Source organism: Hevea brasiliensis, chromosome 13 (genome assembly GCF_030052815.1).
Source record: "Hevea brasiliensis isolate MT/VB/25A 57/8 chromosome 13, ASM3005281v1, whole genome shotgun sequence".
NCBI classification, from domain to species: Eukaryota; Viridiplantae; Streptophyta; class Magnoliopsida; order Malpighiales; family Euphorbiaceae; genus Hevea; species Hevea brasiliensis.
The window spans coordinates 90800599-90819312 of NC_079505.1; the positions used below are offsets into that span (position 1 = coordinate 90800599).

The 18714-nt window shown below is 34.4% G+C and overlaps 2 protein-coding genes across 5 annotated transcripts; both read right to left on the reverse strand.

The window, feature by feature from the left end:
* Positions 1 to 697: 697 nt before the first annotated feature.
* On the reverse strand, positions 698 to 9691 carry LOC110665724 (protein STRUBBELIG-RECEPTOR FAMILY 5). 3 transcript variants are annotated; one of them, XM_021825965.2, is made up of 16 exons: positions 9084 to 9691; positions 8420 to 8552; positions 8245 to 8316; positions 8081 to 8146; positions 7257 to 7328; positions 7109 to 7180; positions 5771 to 5842; positions 5631 to 5696; positions 5240 to 5305; positions 4843 to 5159; positions 4078 to 4343; positions 3671 to 3942; positions 2481 to 2601; positions 1815 to 1951; positions 1574 to 1730; positions 698 to 1279 (listed from the first exon to the last, which is right to left on the reverse strand). In XM_021825965.2, the coding sequence occupies exons 1-16, from the start codon at positions 9184 to 9186 to the stop codon at positions 1151 to 1153; spliced, it is 2121 nt and encodes a 706-aa protein (XP_021681657.2). In that variant the 5' UTR covers positions 9187 to 9691; the 3' UTR covers positions 698 to 1150. The 3 variants fall into 3 exon arrangements, with proteins under 3 accessions (XP_021681657.2, XP_057988900.1, XP_057988901.1); XM_058132917.1 differs by having other exon boundaries at positions 8081 to 8151; positions 9084 to 9690; XM_058132918.1 differs by lacking the exons at positions 8081 to 8146; positions 8245 to 8316; positions 8420 to 8552; positions 9084 to 9691 and adding an exon at positions 7886 to 8027.
* Positions 9692 to 13210: 3519 nt separating this feature from the next.
* LOC110665725 (uncharacterized) lies at positions 13211 to 18440 on the reverse strand. 2 transcript variants are annotated; one of them, XM_021825967.2, is made up of 6 exons: positions 18069 to 18440; positions 17335 to 17479; positions 16397 to 16657; positions 14590 to 14671; positions 14139 to 14335; positions 13211 to 13797 (listed from the first exon to the last, which is right to left on the reverse strand). In XM_021825967.2, the coding sequence occupies exons 1-6, from the start codon at positions 18290 to 18292 to the stop codon at positions 13522 to 13524; spliced, it is 1185 nt and encodes a 394-aa protein (XP_021681659.2). In that variant the 5' UTR covers positions 18293 to 18440; the 3' UTR covers positions 13211 to 13521. The 2 variants fall into 2 exon arrangements, with proteins under 2 accessions (XP_021681659.2, XP_021681660.2); XM_021825968.2 differs by having other exon boundaries at positions 18236 to 18437.
* Positions 18441 to 18714: the final 274 nt, after the last annotated feature.

Genomic DNA, 18714 nt, shown 5'->3' on the forward strand with positions numbered 1-18714 from the left:
GATAATAATGTCGTTACCCATCTCCGTTTCATTGAAAAACAAGAATCTCCATCATCGTCCCGCTCCACCCCGTCTAGTCCATTTTCTTTTAATTTATTTTAAGTAATTATAATTTATTAATTAATAATTTTTATTTTTTTATATCTTTAGTAAATTAATTAGTCTTTTAATTATAATATATTAATTTAATTATAATGAAATTATATATATAGTGAGTTTTGAAGTGGAGTGCTTAGAAACCGATCCATACTGTTTTCAGTGATATATTTTTTAAGTAGCTCAAAACTCAATCCAAAACTTGATCAAATATTTAAAAACTCACCCCAATCGAAATGGGACGAGGCGGATTCCACAGGAGATTTTGCCATCTCTATTCATCTAAAATTATTAAATAATTAAAATACCAAAAAAAATATTAAAAAAATTATCGTGGACGTGGACTTCTTTCTAGTCGAAGACCAACACTTTATGCGTTAATTTGTGGAGATTGCCTAACTCCAACTTCGAGAATATGAATATAATGAAAAGATGTTTATATCCTAACTAACAAATTAGCGTTCAAAATTCAAAATGGCACATTGGGCATATATTATTATTATTTTATTAGTTATTTGACTGCAAACTTCATCTCAGCAAATTCTTTACTTGGCGTTTTACATGCCAACTGAAAAGCAACTTGTCAAAATAAACGTCTATATACAAAAAACAAAATTCATATATTAAATATGATGTCCCAAAAAAAAAAAAAACTATCAAAATTTCTCGAGTCCCCAATTGCAATTGTTAGCTGAGTAAAATTTTGTCAACATAAATTGAATTTAACTTGATGACTTTTCCACGACAAACCCAATCCCAATCCCAATCCCATTGCACTCATGAGAAACCTCAAACCAGATACCATACCAAGGTTTGCTGCTTCAAAGATTTCTGCCAAATTTTTTGTTTTTCAACATGTGCTTGGAAGCATATCCAGAGGCTGCAATTTCATGAAGTTGCAAATGGTCCAAGGCACTCTTTTCCGTATCTCCATGGCCACTTCTAATGAACAAACAATAAAATCTATAATTTCTAAACCAACCAAATCCTACTCTTGTAATTCAAAAAGAATAATCACTTTTTTTTTTTTTTTTTTTCATTCCAAGCACTAGCACTAGTAGTCAGAGTCCTCTGTCCGACGAGAGGCTGCAAGATCATCTCTCATGTTCATACTTGAGCGCTGAACTAAACGCACCAATGCTTGCACCACCTCTGACATAGGCGGCCGGAATTCTGGCTCCGACTATTACAATACATGCAGAGGGAAACAGTTAGATTTTTTTAGGATACACCAATCACAAGCATGCACTACTCTACCACTGAGTTTTGTCATTTCTATCGTGCGAGTAATATTTTAACGCGTACAAATACACAGCAGTTCACAGGAAGACCGACCAAAAAAAAAAGACAGTAAGACCAAGTCAAGTGAGTCCAATACTTTGAAAACATGAAAGCAAGCTAATTGTGTACACTCGAGCTCTTTCGGCTCCAAAATTTTCTACTTCGTAATCTAATGAAAGAGGGGTTGGTTCTTTACCTGTACACAGAGGGCAATGATATCAGCAAAACGGGAGAGCGACTTGGGAGGGTATAGTCCACGCAAGGCAGGGTCCACCATTCTTTCCAACGCTTCAATGTCATGCAGTTGTGGAGTAGCCCAACGGGCAAGGCATTGTTCTGATTTTGGTTTTGAGCTGTAAAGAAGGAAGCAATACAACTAATTAATTATGATAAGAAGATTACATAGACTAGCATATTGGAGCACCTATGTGACTTACAGGTCAACAGGCATTCGGCCAGTCAATAACTCCAGCATCACCACCCCAAAACTGTAAATGTCACTCTTCATTGTATAGGCCGAAGGCTTTGTGCACTCTGGAGCATTATATCCTACACCAAGATTTTGGCTTGTGCGCTGAAAAGTAGGAAATTTCCTTTGTAAGGAAAAGGGTTGCTAGCAGATTTGATAGTTACCATGGGTAAAACAAGCAATCTTGCTATGCCACTTAATTTAACAGAAGCCTTTTCATCTTAGCAGCCATCTCTGCCTATTCATACATGCCCTGTGGAAATTAATTTCAAGCTACCAAGAATTACCTTGGTTCTTTAATTTCACAAATTTCAATTTTATATTGGTTGATTTAAATCTTATAATTTAAAAGATCTTGAAAAATTCCTTTGTGTTTCTTTAACTGAAACAAGTGAGATGCTGATGATGTGACAGGAATTTGAGAACAAGATATACAATGATTTAGCTGATAGGAACTAAGCCTCTGAATATATAGACACTCATGGTAATCACTGACTAGAGAAAACCTACAACGCACAACTCCGACCTTGATCTTAAATGAAAAATCAGGTATGCCCTGTCAAATTTTACATGCCATTGAAATCATAGCAAATATTGTTTGAAACTAAACTTTTATATTTGAAGAAATACTAACATGATGAAAATTTGCTAACCCATAGTCTGAAAGACGAGGATTAAGTTCAAGGTCAAGCAAAATATTAGATGACTTTATATTCTTGTGGATGAAGGATGGAGAACAAACTTCATGGAGGTACCTGAATGTGGGAATTTGCCCGACGATCAATAAATTAGAAGAGAAAGATAACAGTTATAAGATAATTGAAATAGGACTCGCTCAAAAGAATAAAAAAAAAAGCGAGAATGCAAATCATGATGCAGATGGTTCAGGCAATTCAGATAAATAAACAGGTTTACAATGATTCCAAGGCTCATATGATAGACAGAAAAACATCCATGTACAATAAAGAGTGCAAACCCAATCAAAACTAATGGCTTTTAAACACCGGACTGCTTTTGGATAGACTTACTGGAAGCTAGAGATATATTTGGCACTTGCTTCTAGTCTTCAGGAAAGTAAGTACGATCAAGAGTCAATAATTCAAAATGTTCATCCATTGCATAAGCTATACTAGAGTTGGATTTAGTTTCTACCCATATTCTTTTTCCTAACCAAACCCAACAATTAAGTTTCAGCTATGGGTCCTATATATTCATTAGCTCGATTTCTAGATCTCAAACTCTTTTTGGGGTTTGTGTTTATTTTGATCAGTTTATAGTTTTTAGCCCTATTGTTCTATGTAGCTTTAATGTCCTCAAGATTCATGAACCCAAGCAGACTCAAACTGCATATTCAGACAAGATCTTGAGAGAACAAATGATAGGACATTAAAATTTCAGAAGTCCATGTACTAAAAGGACTCATCTAATTATATTAGAGTCAACTCAAAATATGAATAGCATTTTTAGTTTATATATAGCAGTTTTAGTTTATATATATATATATATATATATATATATATATATATATATATATATATATATATATATATATATATATATGGAGAGAGAGAGAGAGAGAATTGGCCTAACTCAACCCCAAAAGCAGCTCAAGGAGGAGGATTGCGCAAGTCTTTATATTTAGCACTCTTACCTCATGCCCAGTCAATGTGGAGCAATAATACATGTGTGTGCTTGTGTGTGAAGGCAACACTCTCCTGTTGTTATGCTGACAACTTACATAAAAGGTTATCATTCAAAATATAACAGTATTTCATATTTTCATCCTTAATGAGTACCAAAAAAGTGGCATAGGCATCAACTTACTCAACAGCCCGGGCCGTTCCCAGAGCAATTCTGACTCTAGTGTTCCAAGTTAGTGGTTTGCTGAAGTCATCTGACATGTGCAGGAACTCGTGAAGTGAGCCATTCCTAAGATACTCGTATATTAACATGTTGTGCCCTTTTTCTGAACAATAACCGACAAGTTCAGCAATGTTAGGATGGTGAACTCTTGAGATGCTTGAAATAATTTCCGAAAATTGTTCTGGCCGCCCTGTTTGAAAAAGTGATGAATCAATCTTTTTGACAGCTAAAACCTGATAAAGGTGAGCAGATCAAATTGTTAGAATCCAAATTCTAACTTCATGTTGCAAATTCTCTCTTAATTAAGTCCAGTAATGAGCAAAAAGAAATATCTGCGTGGTCAAACGTTATAACAAGGTAAAGTTTACCTTCCCATCAGGATATTTGGCCCTATAAACACGACCAAGGGATCCCTCACCAATAAGACGACCTGCTGCAAAATTACCAGTAGCTGTCTGCAAGTCTGCCAAAGAATAAGGTACGGCATGAATGGAGGTGCTTCTGCTGGCATTCAGACGGCTCGCAAACTCATTGTCATTTAAAGATTGTGCAAAATCAGAATGTGGAGGCTTGTAACCAATGGATGGAGATTTTTGCAGGGTCTTTGTATCAATTGAATCAAATGACTCAGATTCTGTCACCAGTAAGTGATTGTGTTAGGTCCACATTAACCATGGGCATCAGAGCGCACAACATTGACATAAGACAAAAATAAGCAGTGACAAAGAATTGTAAATTGATGTCAAATGGCTAGCCAATAAATCCGGTTTAAAATGTAAATTGTCAGTGCCCCACCTCACACACTAACAACTATAAATATGGAATTGGTGCTTATCATAGATGATAGTCCAATATTTATCACACATTTTTTTTAATAAAAAACTCATTTTCAATTAATTGCAGAAAAATCTGACAGATCATAGTCTTCATAGCTCAAAGAGATTTCCCACAAGCAAAGATTCCCTCCCTACATACATTACCAATAACGGAAGCATACGACAAATGCACACCTCACTAACATATAGGTTGAAATTCTTGGTTTCGTGAAAGATTATGATCTGCAATCTTATAATAACAATTTAAATGAAATTCTGTCCAAAAATAAAATGCTGGAATAGCATATAAATAACCACCTCTGAATTCCTTGTGCTTGGCATTATGTAAATCATTGGATAATTCCTGTGATGCAAGGGGCGTAAACACTCTATGCTGGCTAGCCCTCTCTTCATCAAGAAAATGTGAAGACGGAGAAGATTTTCTTGTTGATAGTAGAGTAATCAGAAGTGCAACTACCACCAATGAAGCCAGAATTATTAGAGCTAGAGCTAGCCCACTCATGCCATTCTTCCCATTTCCACCAATCTCATGGTCCTTAAGTTTTGCAGAAATAGGTTTTGCACCAGGTGGAGGAGGAGGAGCTGGCCCTGAAGACCAAGAATTCCCTCCAGTTCTTCACAAAAACATTCACAAAGTCAGAGAAGCAACTTCCTAAGAACATCTTCAAGCAAATACTGTTTTAGAGGCACTCACTCTATGCTGTCAATATTTTCCAGCTCATCAGGGACCCAGCCCTTGAACTTGTTATTTTCAACATTCCTGCCAGCATAACATTGGATTCAATTTTTAATCTTTTTTGGTTTCATTTGACCAACGGATTGAATAGAACTTTATCATTTTTAAGACTTTCCCAAGATTTTCCACCCCATGGATCCAAGAAAAATCCTTGTGGTTTTAAGCAAGTATGGTACCAGAAAAACACAATGCATATCTGTTATCTGTTTTTAAGAATACTTTTTTCAACAAAAGGGCAAACCTACATGGACAGCAAAGAACTGAAAAATGAAAAGCAGGCACTAAATATTTAGTTGAACTAGAAACAATAGAGCAGATTTAATTGAATTTATGCCACTGGTCTACTTACAATTTATTAAGAGGAAGGCCCGCAAGAACATTTATTGAACCAGTGAATTGATTGTTTTGCAAATGCCTGTAAGAATGCAAAGCATAGTCACCAATAAGAAACTCAAAAGGTCTAAATAAATATCATTTATAGCTACTTACAAAGTGTTGAGTTTTGAAAGTGACGCAAAACTGTGCGGCAGATTGCCTGAAAGAGAGTTGTAGGATAAATCCCTGTAAGCCATATAACGAGTCAGTCAACAATTCGACCTTCATCTCTACAAGGAAGATCCAGTGAAGTCACCATACATCATATTCCTAATAATTTCTATGAAACAAAATTCAGAATCAGTTTATAGTGGTTCCATAAAATCTTGCAGGAAAAAGGAACATCAAAGCGCATCTATAAAACATAAAATGATTTCAGCAAACATATATTTGATCCATGTCTTGATGCGCTAAGCACTTCTTTAAATTGAGATAATGGATAAAACCAAAAATACAGCCACAAAAAACTGCAATGTCATTGTCTGCCCATCGGGGATCCTCAATTCCATCAGTCCAGCTACTTTAATCACAGAACAGATAATATATCATTTATAGATTGATGATAGATTTAAACTGCAGTTGTGTGCAACAGAAACAAGGTGTTTGTCACCTGCTTCTATGCAAATTTTTTTTGTAAAACTTGCAAAATGCTTTGAGTGAATAGATATTCAAGGTCTTGAATAAAAATTATGAAATGCAACTAACTGATGACCAAAAATACATCAGATATAGACATTGAATCCATTTCATTATTATCAACCAATTCAGCAACTACATGGAAACTAAAAATCTAAACTTATCAGCACCAAAAGGAGTCATAAATGTAGCACAAACCAAATGTAATGCTTTTACAACATATTTGTCTTGTTACAACGTGAAACAAACCTAAATTGACATGCAGAAAGAGTTATGAGAGATTTAGGTTGAAAAATGCTAAAAAAAGACCTGAGAAATGTTGATAGGAATGTGGAGTTGAGCCAGAAATATTCTAGAAGATGGATGGAAGGTTCTGGAAATAAGAAGCAGTCAGAGGAAGGAGGAGAAGAGCCTGAGCCATGTGTGAGGACAGACTGGCTGTTAAGTAATGACTGACTTACTAGATTATATATAGGGCATTACATTAACAAGGCATTCAAAGTCAGTTAAGTAATGACTGTTATTTGAAACCAAGATAGCACCATTAATTCTCTCATGGTGTGCTTACAAAAGGTTCCCTTAAAAGGGGGGAAAATGATCCTTGCATTGATATGCAAAATTTACTGGTTTTAATGATAATATTTTTTCTTTTTGAACCTTTCCCTGGTATACATTGGTTTTATTATATTTTTTCAGCATAATGCCCATAGCCACACACAAGTTCAACAGAAAACTCCGTGTAGAAGCTACCCCAACTCAGCCTAAATTTAGATTTAAAATCTCCATAACTTTTGCTACCATGCTTTTAGTACTTACAATGTTTTAAGTTTTGGAAGTTTTTGAAACATGTCACTCAACTGTCCCTTGAGCTGATTATGGCCAAGATTTCTGCATACAGAAAAAAAATGAGAATAGGAAGCAACTGCTAAGAAGGTTAGGCAACAAAACGATGAAATTTGCTTACAGGTATTCGAGTTCAGTCATCTGTGAAATTGAGTAAGGCACATTGCCACTGAAGCCATTATTAGAAAAATCTCTGCATGTTAAGCTCATAAAATTAAAATCAAACATATTTGTGGCCAATCAATTCAGATAGATACTGAGGTACTACAAAAAATATTTAACATCTTCTTGATCGTCGATATTTTCAAGCCTTTGATACCCAACCCTCAAGGAGCCAAATCTTATCATTGAGAAGGCGAGAAATCATTGACAACATAGAGTTAAGTTCTTAAATAAGCAATGTCTTAAGCTTAAAGTTCTGCGGTAAATGCATCATAAGAATCTGTATAAATATATCTATAATCCATGAACCTTTTTTTTTTTTTTGAAGACGTAGATGATGTGATAGTTAGTACACATCACACTGACCATATGGCTCCATTTTGGCATTTTCTAAAGCTGATAACAAATGCACATTATATTCTTGGCAACACTAATTATATTCATAGTTTAACACAACAAAGCATTCATATAATATGATCCTAAACTAGTTAAGGTCAGCTGCATGAATTATTTTCCTTTATTTTAACTAATCTAGTAGGTTGAACTCAAATTTAAAATAAAACCAATTGAAAAGCTGATAGTATTCACCTAATCTTGTGAAATTGGTTTAACAGCTCCACTCAAATTGACTTGTTGGGTTGGGGTAACAGAAAGAAACAGTAAAAAGAATAAAACAAAATGAATTGAGTCAAACTCACAGAGAGAATTTTAAGCATCCAGTGTTAGGAGGATACTTATAGAGTGTCAAAATATAATGTTCATAGACAAGGTCTGAAGACTTACAAGTGAGCTACATTAGGAGGAAGCTGATATGGTATATCATTGTTGAGATTGTTCTTGCTCATATCACTGTACTATGACAAAGGAATACAAAGTTTTGAGGTTATGTTCTTTCAGCAGAAAAATAAAGATGAAAGTGTGCTCGTAGTTTAGAAGTTGGGCCTCACAAGTAGGTGACAGATTTCAAGTTTGACAACTGGTAGCCCATTGATCCAGTAAGTCCAAGGTCAGATAGCTTTCTGCAAATGTATAAGAGAAATAAAAAGAAGGCACAATTCAAATCTGCTAAGTATATGAAATCTTAGTCTCTTCATAAGAGATACTCCAATTAAATATAACAACATTTCAGTCACAGCAGAGCCTGAGCATGTAATTCCTTCCCAAGAATCGCCACAAGGATCTCCACCACTTGATTTCCAGCCGCTCAGTTGTGAAGGAGAATTTAAGCTGGTAAACATCACATTAAGAGCAGAAACTGCAACATGAATAGAAAAATCAGAATCTTGAATTGCATCTACATATAAAAATTGCGATTGGCTCAATTGAAACAATTGGAGGTGGGGGACTAGGATTCTGTGCCCAGAGCCCAAACCCTTGTCCAAGAACTGGAAAATGAAATCTACATAAACCCAGAAACTGCATAGTTTTTCGTAAAAAGGAAATTTAATCTAAGGGTACTAGGAAATAAAATTTTGACATGCAATTTTCTAAAATGAAAGGATTGTAAGCATATTGATTGTAAGAGAAGCGTATTTACAAGATAGAAGATCACTTTTTCCTTACAAAAATTGATTGTAGTCAAGCCCACATCTTCATTTATTTAGGCAAATTGGTGGTAATTTGACAGTTTGATCATATGCATTGAATGTTGCAGTATTTGTGATTAACCTTAATAATAAAAGGGAATGGCAGGCAAAAATGTACAAATGTTGTTCAACAACCAATAAAATAGCAATGCATACTGGCATAATCTAAGACGTAGAAATAGGAAATTGAGTGCATTTACCATCATGGGAATTAGTTTTGGAATGGACAAATGTGGCCAGGATCCCAAGAGAGACAATCAAGAAACCTACAAGACAGTGGTGCATTTTCGGACAGCACAACATAACTCAAGAAGGAAAAAGAAAGAAAAGGGTGATGGGAAAGTTAGTTTTGCAAAGGCAAGAAAATGCAGCAGCAGCAGCAAATCGGAGGAGAAGTAGTGTATGAAGAAGAAGTTTCAGAATTGAGCCACGGAAAAAACAGCCCCTCCCAGATGGAATAAGGAATTGAACATTTCTTTTGTTTTACATTTTCTTTCCCTTTTTTGGAGGGATGTTTTTAGGGGGTGCCTCTTGAAGAAGGTGGCTATAATTAGATGGTCTGAACAGGACAACTAAAAATGGAGAGGAAGTGAGAGTGCCGTTTGAAGAGGAGTAGACAAACAGAGAGAAAGAGAGGGTGGAGAAGGCGCGAATGATTAGGAGAAATGAGAGTCTGTCAATGACTTTCGTGATAGCTATTAAACGTCTCTATTAACCGCCTTCGGCTCTTCCTCAAAGATGAGCCATCCACTCACCTACGTTATTAGGCGGAATTTTTTTTTTTAGATTTTTTAAAGTACCCAAATTAAAAATAAAAATTTCAGAGGGACTATTACTGTGTTTGAACCACAAGTTTACTGTTAAATAGATATAAGATTTAGATTTAGGTATTTTATGTGTTTTATTCATAATTTAAATTTTTTTAAACTATATTTTTAATACTTAAAGAAAAATTTTAAAGAATGTAGGGCACTCATTTTTAATTTTGTTGCATCAATAAAAATTAATCATTTAAAAAATAAAATATGGACTTATTATTTTTTATAATTACGCTAATAAATTTTTTTTAAAATCGTAAGAATATTGATCCATTAATTTTTTATTTTATTGGAGCAAATAAAAAAATATTAATTAATAATAATTATAACATTTGAATATATGAGGTCAATTACAGATATAACAACTAAATCTAAGTATTTTATGTATTGTACTCATAATTTAATTATTTTTAGATTTTTTTATATTACTAAAAAAATAAATTTTAAAATATCAATGATTAATTTTTAATTAAGGTTTGTCACGACCCAACCTATGTAAAGCCCCGAGGCCCGTAGTAAGCCTAACTGTTCATTAACCCAACTCTAAGGCCCATTTGGGCCCAATTTCAAGAAACCCATAAATGGACCTTTCAACGGGAGTTATTGACTCACGTAAACAAAATATATCATCAATTGGGGAGCTCAGCTCACCCTCCACATACTCATATCGGCATAAAAATAAATGGGAGCTCAGCTCCCTCATCCAATCCATCAAACATACATATAATTTTACAGGTCCACATGACAATTTATATTACAGACCCGAATCATTTAAATATTTCTAACACATGCAGAAATTCTAGGAGTAAATAAAATTACAAAACTATTGATAAACAACCTGCGAAGGAGAAAAGCAGGTTAACCACAATAAAATCCTCGAGAAAAATATTGAGAGTAAAATATCAATTTTAACCATAATCTCTATAACTATCTAGAACTAATGCAACTGTGGAGTGAAATGCAAACCATATTTTCACATCATAACAACAAAAGGTAATTTGAAGCACTCACGCACTCGTAACATCAATCATAATATATGTGATCCACTCTCTTAAATCCAAAAGAACTATTCGGACTTTCACTTAATAACCAAATCGGGGAAGAACTCAAGCCGTGTCTAAAGATCTCAAGCCGTGTCTACCCGTCCTATCCATAGTCCATACCACATCACACGCACGCCAACGCACTGCTCCAAATTACCACAACAACATCCATGGCACGCTAACAGTTATGAATGCAACATAAATCGTGCTTAGAGTTTAACTACATAAATATTTGCATATAAGTGATGCATGGGCATGCTTGAACATATAATAATATCGAAATTACAATTAAAATTAATATTTTACTGGAGGAAGAACAATTATATTACAATTATTTAATACAAATGACCCAATACAAATCAAGAAAAGACAAAATCAGTCTCCCTATACCTAGGACCTACGCAAAACACACTTCTATATCCACAATCCATATATCCACAACTCAATCACATCACACCCTCCCGCCCATCAAATCAATCATTCATCACAATATGTAAAATTTCAATTTAGTCCTTATAATTGATCATTTTTGCAAAAACTGCTCAAATAAGCTCTAAAAATTATAAAACTCTGCCCCGCGGTCCTTAGAAATATTACTAAGCTATTGCAAAAAGAATCGTAATTTTCTAGTCACCCATGAATATTTTATTCAAGAATTTTACTCAATTCCATAAGTTTTCAACAGCTAACATATTCTTAATTCAACCCAATTTAATATTCACATATTTAAACCTCCATCCTCAAGCTTCAACCAGTTATATAAAATTTAAACATCTTAATTTCAAACAATCTTATATGCTCATATGCTAAAAATCTAACTAAAATCCATCCATATTTCTCAAAAATATTCTACAATCACTCAAAAATTCAACTAACACCATAGAATATCTCCAAATAATTTTACTTTCATCATATATTTTTCTTAGAATTTTTTTCCAATTTTTCCTGTTTAAGAAACACTGTATTTATGCTCCACAGACAGCGAAATAATGAAAATTGTCTTACCTGAAGTTTATCTGTATCTCAAAAATTTCAAAAATTTATGAGGAAGCCTCTGGAAGTTGAATCACCTCCATAGCCCACCAGAGCCACCGCGCACGGTGGCCGGCCGCCGATCGCCGGCGACATTTGCCGGATCTGATCATACCACCATGTTCCTCTCATCTTCCTCAGTCCATATGTGGTCTCGGATCGTCGATCCAACGATCGGATCGTCGTAGATCTGACGAAAAAGCTTGAAAAACCCGAAACTTCTCTCCTCTATATCTCACTCATCCGACCTTCATTTGCTTCAAAATTGGTATCAAAAGAAAGCTCTCGGAACAAGCTTTCTAACGCCACTGGAATCGCCTCGATCGGAAGTCAGATGAAGCGTTTTCTCTCTCTCCCTCTCTTGGTGGTCGAGGGTCGCCGGAGTTGTGCGGAAAAATAAGGGAAGAGGTAGGGAGAGGTGAGAGAAAGAGAGTGAGGGAGGTGAAAATGGGGGAGGGGGGGAGTTCCTCCTCCCGTTTTTTATTTGATTTTTTTATTTTTTTTTTTAATAAAAACTGGCGTCCACTGTCACACGCCAAAAGTCCCTTTTTTTTTTTTTTTTTTTTCAGTTGTTACAAGGTTGGCCAATAAAAAAATAAGTTTCAAATTATTAAAATATGAACTCATTAAATTTTTCATTTAATTAAGCTAATAAAAAAAATTAACCTCTTAAAATTTTGTTAAAGTTTGTTAGAGGTTGTTATAAACATATCCATATTTAAAGTATTTTATATTAAAATTAAAATTAAAATTTTGAAAGGATTGTCATTTTATTTCAACTCTCAAATTCGGTATTAGGCAAATATAAAAAATATTTTGTGTCTTTAACTCATAATTTAATTTTTTTAAAATATTTTATCATTACTTAGAAGAAATTTCAAAAAAATACGTTCCACTAATTTTTCTAATTTTGTAAGGTCCATAAAGCATGAATACTTAAGAATTTGAACTTCTAATTCCTATAATCAGAATATATATATATATATATATACACACTCCAACCGTTGCCGGGTTACTAAATCGGATAATTCATAAAAGTGACCTCTCTGACTTGATCACCAAATCCGGAATATTCTCTCTCAATCAGCGCTACCATTGCTATACATTTTACTTGTGATATGTAGAAAGGCGATAAATTGCCTACCCTCTTTTCTATTTTTTCAAATATTTATAAGAGCAAATGTGACTAATAATCATATGTTCAGAAATTATTAACTTCGATGTGATATAACAGATTAGATACATTTATAATTAGAAAACTAATTAAAAATGAAATGATAAGTCATTATTTAATAGCGTATATCCACTTTATTGATGGTAAGCATATTCGACCCTGCACTTCATGCGTTCTCTGAATCTCATGCTCTCTCAATGCCTTGTGAGTAGTACCAAGCCTGATCCATTCAAAATTCTCACCTATGCAATGCAATCAAGTTTTAAAAAATCAACAAATGATAGCATCGCTTCTTTCAGCCGACTTTTCATTCATATATTACAGTTCAAATACATGGGTAATGAATGATAAGTGGCAAATTTCTGTAGTCATCTGTACACTTATAACGCGATGCACCAAACTAATTATAGTTAAGAAAGGGTGGAGAGAGGGGTCAGAGTGAGAGAATAAGTCTAGAAACAGCCAAACCAGTCAGATTTCATGCTAAAATTAATAACCGTACAAGCAGTTGTTATCAAGTTAATCAGTATCACTCTTGGTAATGCATTGTGGTCAGGTCCTGTACTGTAACTCACCTTTCTCTGCTTTGGCCTGGAGAAGCATTATGTTTTCTTAGCTTTGTCAGGATGTATGCCATGGCAACTTTAACACCCAGGTTAGAGTGTCCACGGGACAGGCAGATGACACCACCAATAAGCAGCAAACCATTTGCCAAAACTTTCCTTGATGGCTTTTTAAGGAATTTCCTCTCTTTGTTTACATCAGTAAGCAATCCATCCATGGTGATTACTGCAGGATTTGCTGGAGTATCCACAACAATGTCCATTTGTTCTAATCCTGGTGGAACCTATGTATATGTGGAAATATTAACCATTAAAAAAAAAAAGATGAAATGCAAAACAAAATACATTGACGATCTCCTGAATATGGAAAAATTACTGATTCTTTCTTGTACCTTGAACAGGCAGTAATAGGATTGTACCTTATTCAATCAATGCTTTTGAAAACTCATTAAGCTAACAATACTATGTTGATTGTTCACTATTAAATTTTAAAACATGTTGAAAGGTGTCAGTAAAAATCAAGAGACAACCAACTGTTCAGTTGGTAGACTGCTGCTGCTGCATGATTGCATCATAAATAAATTCTTTATCATGTTCTAATATCAGTAAACATTGGCAGTCTCACCTTCTGGATCAGAGACAAAGCAGTAACTGCAGGACCCATCTGAAGATGACTAAATGCATTGTACTTGTGCAGTGCATTATCCATCTTACAAACATAACTCCATATGCCCCTAGCAAAAGCCAACTTCGCCATCTCTACATTTAAACCAGCATCTTCTTGGTGCCACATTTTGATCTCACAGGCATTTCTACCAGGTACTGAATAATATAATGTATCAAACAAAATAAATTAGTACGCGTACATCTTGCACTTGGTGATTTGGAGGGTGAAACTTGCCTTTGAATAATATAAGCATCAAACAGAAATGTACACATTTGCGTAAATAGAGTTTCCCCATTATAGACAAATCCAGATTTTGAGAAAAACCAAAGACAAACTCCAGCAAGAAATTAAAACCCCCCGGTCAGCCTGCAACAAGAAAATACTTCTAAAGTAAAGTTTAGGAACTTGCCTTTCCCAATTCTCCAACCAGATCTAAAGAAACCCACTCGTAGATACTTTCTCTGCTGAGGTGCTAACGGATGCTCACATTCCTAATCAAGGTCATAATTTTTTTTAAATATATATATATATATATTATTAAGCTTACAAAAGATTCAATAGAACTTAAGTGTCATAAATTCCTTAAACACAGTGGCAGAACAAGCTAGATACAATCAAACCAAATTACTTTTTTTCCAGGCCATTCCATTACCAATAAATTTCTTCTTTCACAAAACCATTATTGCAACTTGACTTCCTTCCGCCACAAAAAATATTAATACTTGAAAACAATACATATAATTATCACGGCATATCCATGCATATAGATTGAAATTCCTAACCTTGTTCAGTACATGCATCATTTCAGGTTCCAAAGATTAAAAAAGGAAAAGAAAGGCTAGACCATAACCAAACAAAAGTGGAAGTATCTACTGCCACAGTAGAGACAAAAAATTATGGACTAAACCAATTCACAATTATGCAATAAGAAACCTGTAACTTTTTTTTAGGGAGAGAAAGAGAGAGAATGAAGATAAGAACATAACATATTTACTCACTAACCAAAGAATAGGGTGCTCATGGTTCAGGTATCTGGACTGTCAGCCATTTTTCAGCAACTGGAGAAACTGAAAACATTCCATAAGCATTGGGTAACTGAAGTCTCGGTTATCAGACCAAATGGTTTGGGTAACTGAGTTTTGGTTTTTAAACCGAATGTCTTCATCTTCAAAAATGGCATTCACAGTGATAATCATGCAAAATAAACACCTAAATAAAACTCCATGGCCATGCGGTAAACAAATCAGGGACCATGACCAGATTAATGGCCAAATGAGAATAAATGGTTCTCTCCAAAGAAGCTTTAAGACACCAAATGCAAAGAAATATATAAAAAATAGGAAGCAGAAAGAAACATAGAGCAAACAAAGGAGATAAGAAGTCTCTAGAACATGGACAACTAAAGTTAGCAATGAGAAAGAGCTTTAAGTTGGCCATATAAGGAGATCAGAATAATAGTTAAAAAAAATAGAAAAGATTAAGCGGAACGAGTTGAAATAAACTAGATAAAAGCTGCTAACATCAGGATTTGAAGAAAAATTCAAAAGCCAAACAATAAATTTTCAAAAGCTAAAACAAGGAAAATAGAAAATATTGAATCTATCAGTTCAGTTAACCTTTCTTCTTCTTCTCCTTCTTCTTCTTTTTCTTATTATTATTATTATTATTATTATTATTATTATTTGTACAATTTTTCAGCTCCACTTTGGTTTTCTAGTTTTCCCCCTTTTTTTATCACCCCTATTACAGAATAATTAAAGCTTAATCTTTCCCATTCAGTTTCAAAGTTAAAAGTCCTATCCCAGATTAAAGCTTTCTGCATTGCACATGCATGTTATAATTAGAGAAACTAGATGATCAAATTTTTTTTAATCCCGTGCCTTATCATAACAAACCTCCCTAAGAACAAACAACTAATGGAGAGCATAGTCCAGCATAGCACAAGCAAACAAATGTATCTTCAGATGTTATTATGATTTATGAGTGTCATAACTCATAGTTCTTGACCAAGAACTTCTCTAATGTTCAGTCCATGTATGACCAGATAAATCCTGCTATAGAATGGACCAGATAAGGGTGACATAACAAGGAAATGATAGTAACATTAGAGATGTACAAGCTATTTTGGTCAAGAAATATTGATAACAGTACCAAATACAGATTGATAACCAGAGACAATAAGTTATGCTTCCAAAATGAATGCAGCAAATGATTACCTTAATAAAGCAGTAGAATGTTTTATCTTTTCCTTCCCATAATCTCCAGGCCAATATGTATTCCCTAGGTGTCAAGAATGGAAACTTTTTGATGGTGCGACCAACTTCAGTGCCATTGGTTTTATCCACGTCCAGCTGCTTATGTTCAACCAAGGCCTTGTCCCACTGCTTTCTGTAGTCATTGTCCATATAAAAGTCCCTAACAATCTCTGGGGAGCAATTTTCAAATACTGTCACACTCAAGTATTTTAGGGGAGCATCCTGCAACCAACAAGCAAAAACACCAACATATATCTTAATCTTTTTTAATTTAGTAAACCAATAAAAGAAACACCAATGGAAAAACACCACCATATATCTTAATTTTTTTTTTTTAGTTTTCTAAACCAATAAAAGAAACACCAATTTCATGAGATTCTACTCATTTTTTCATCTCACTGGAAGTAATGAATTGATAAAAATTACATGAATCAAGACATAGACTAAAATATCCAACAAAGTGTATTGACTCCCAAAACCAAAGGAAAAAACTGTTAGCATAGTATACATGGAACATTGTTTTTGTTCAAGAATGTAGTAAACAGATATAGCCAAGTAACATATCACAAGCATGCCAGTGTTTGGATGACAAAAAGATCCATTACTCAATGAGTTGATACTAAATTACCAAAATTGTTATACTAAAAGACCCAATATATAATGATGGCTTGGGAAACATCACATGTTGTGATGATAAAACAAATAACAGACAAAGATGTTTAAATGAATATGCCAACAACATTGCAAGAACCAGAAATTGTAATCTATATACTGAGAACAGTAGTTCATAACTTTCATCATGAGGGGTAGAGAGAGAGAGAGAGAGAGATTAAGAGAATCAGTTCATGATCAGTTAAACCACTTTGTATTCCAGAAACATAGAGTACAAGAAACGTAACCTTAGGTTTGCAGCATTTTGCACTGTAGGATAAAAGATTGTTGCTTTTATCTATGACATTTTCCCATTTCTCATTCTTTGTGAGCTTCTCATCCAAATTTTCAATTAAAATCTTTAAATCTGTTTCTGATACAAGCTCTGAGATTCTGCAAAAGTCAATAGAAGTTGCATAGCAGCAGCAAAATTAAGTTATTGAAAAGCATCACACAAACACTCCATGCCACAAACAGTAGAAAGAAATCGTTTCTCAGTCTGATGAATGTATGCATCATGGTCGAGAAAGAGTAGTTAAAGTGGTACAATTGAGATAAGCGGCCAAAGATATAATAATAATAATAATAATAATAATAATAATAATAATAATAATAATAATAATAATAATAATAAATCAAAAAGGAAGAAAAAAAGAAAGAAAGAGAATGTGAAATTGTGAATTCCATACTGCAGTCACTTAATATGTCATTTGAAAAATAAAAACGGAAGAAAAGCTCACACACTCAGAAGCAAATGAAAATGAGATATCGAAGACCTGATACTGACGATTGTACAGCAGAAATTTCTCAATATTCAAATTAGGCAACAGCAACATAGGAAATAAGATTAATCAGCAAAATTGAAAGAAATGATGATAAAATCTATCAATAGGTACAAAAATTTCTTCAAAATCTCAATCAGGCATAAAAGGAAGGAAATCTAATTTATTAACGGGAAAAAACAATTAAGGGAGCAGAGTACCGGAATTGGAGGTTCCCGGAGGAAGACACGGAAGGACAGGAGGCAGAGGAAACAGAAGGAACGGAAAGGGGATGGCTTTTAGAGGATGAGGAAAAGAGGAAGGAGAAGAAGAACTTAGCAGAGTGGAAGAAGAAGATAGCAAGTAGAGCAATGAGAGTGGCCCATGCATATCCCAAATTGTCAACCCCAAATTGCGTAGAAGAACCATCACCGAAATTGGCCATCTAATCTTTGCAAGTATTCTCAGATGTTGGAGAAAGCAATGGGATTTGCATTTTGCAGGCAGAGACTCAGCCAACAGCTAATACAACTTTCGCTCGCGTCCATATATTCTATTATATCATGCACGGTCTGGATCGAGAGGTCAGAGATCCGCTGAGAGCATGGCATCATTTTAACCAGGGGTGCTAATAGACCCGGTCGGGGAACGGTTTAAGTTCTAAATCGGATTGGATTGGACCGAATTAATTTCAAATTTGGCGTGGGCCAAGAGTTTGAGTCTAACCTGAAACTGGATCTGTTACAGGAGATTTACAGGAGATTAGTTTCGGTATCTCCTCTAGTCTTGAATCAGATTTAGACTAAAACCAGTGGTTCAAATTGTCAGTTCTAGTCAAGTTTAAATTATTATTTTTTTAAATAAGTG

What these genes read in the sequence shown, in the direction of transcription:
- LOC110665725 (XM_021825967.2), bottom strand. Translation starts at nt 18,292, where the DNA reads ATGGCCAATTTCGGTGATGGTTCTTCTACGCAATTTGGGGTTGACAAT. An exon ending in CATTCTACTGCTTTATTAAG is followed by an intron (nt 14,672 to 16,396) that starts GTAATCATTTGC and finishes GACCTTGATTAG; the next exon opens with GAATGTGAGCATCCGTTAGC. An exon ending in CTTTGTCTCTGATCCAGAAG is followed by an intron (nt 13,798 to 14,138) that starts GTGAGACTGCCA and finishes ACATATACATAG; the next exon opens with GTTCCACCAGGATTAGAACA.
- LOC110665724 (XM_021825965.2), bottom strand. Translation starts at nt 9,186, where the DNA reads ATGTTGTGCTGTCCGAAAATGCACCACTGTCTTGTAGGTTTCTTGATT. An exon ending in ATGACTGAACTCGAATACCT is followed by an intron (nt 7,181 to 7,256) that starts GTAAGCAAATTT and finishes TTCTGTATGCAG; the next exon opens with AAATCTTGGCCATAATCAGC. An exon ending in TCATTGCCCTCTGTGTACAG is followed by an intron (nt 1,280 to 1,573) that starts GTAAAGAACCAA and finishes GTATTGTAATAG; the next exon opens with TCGGAGCCAGAATTCCGGCC.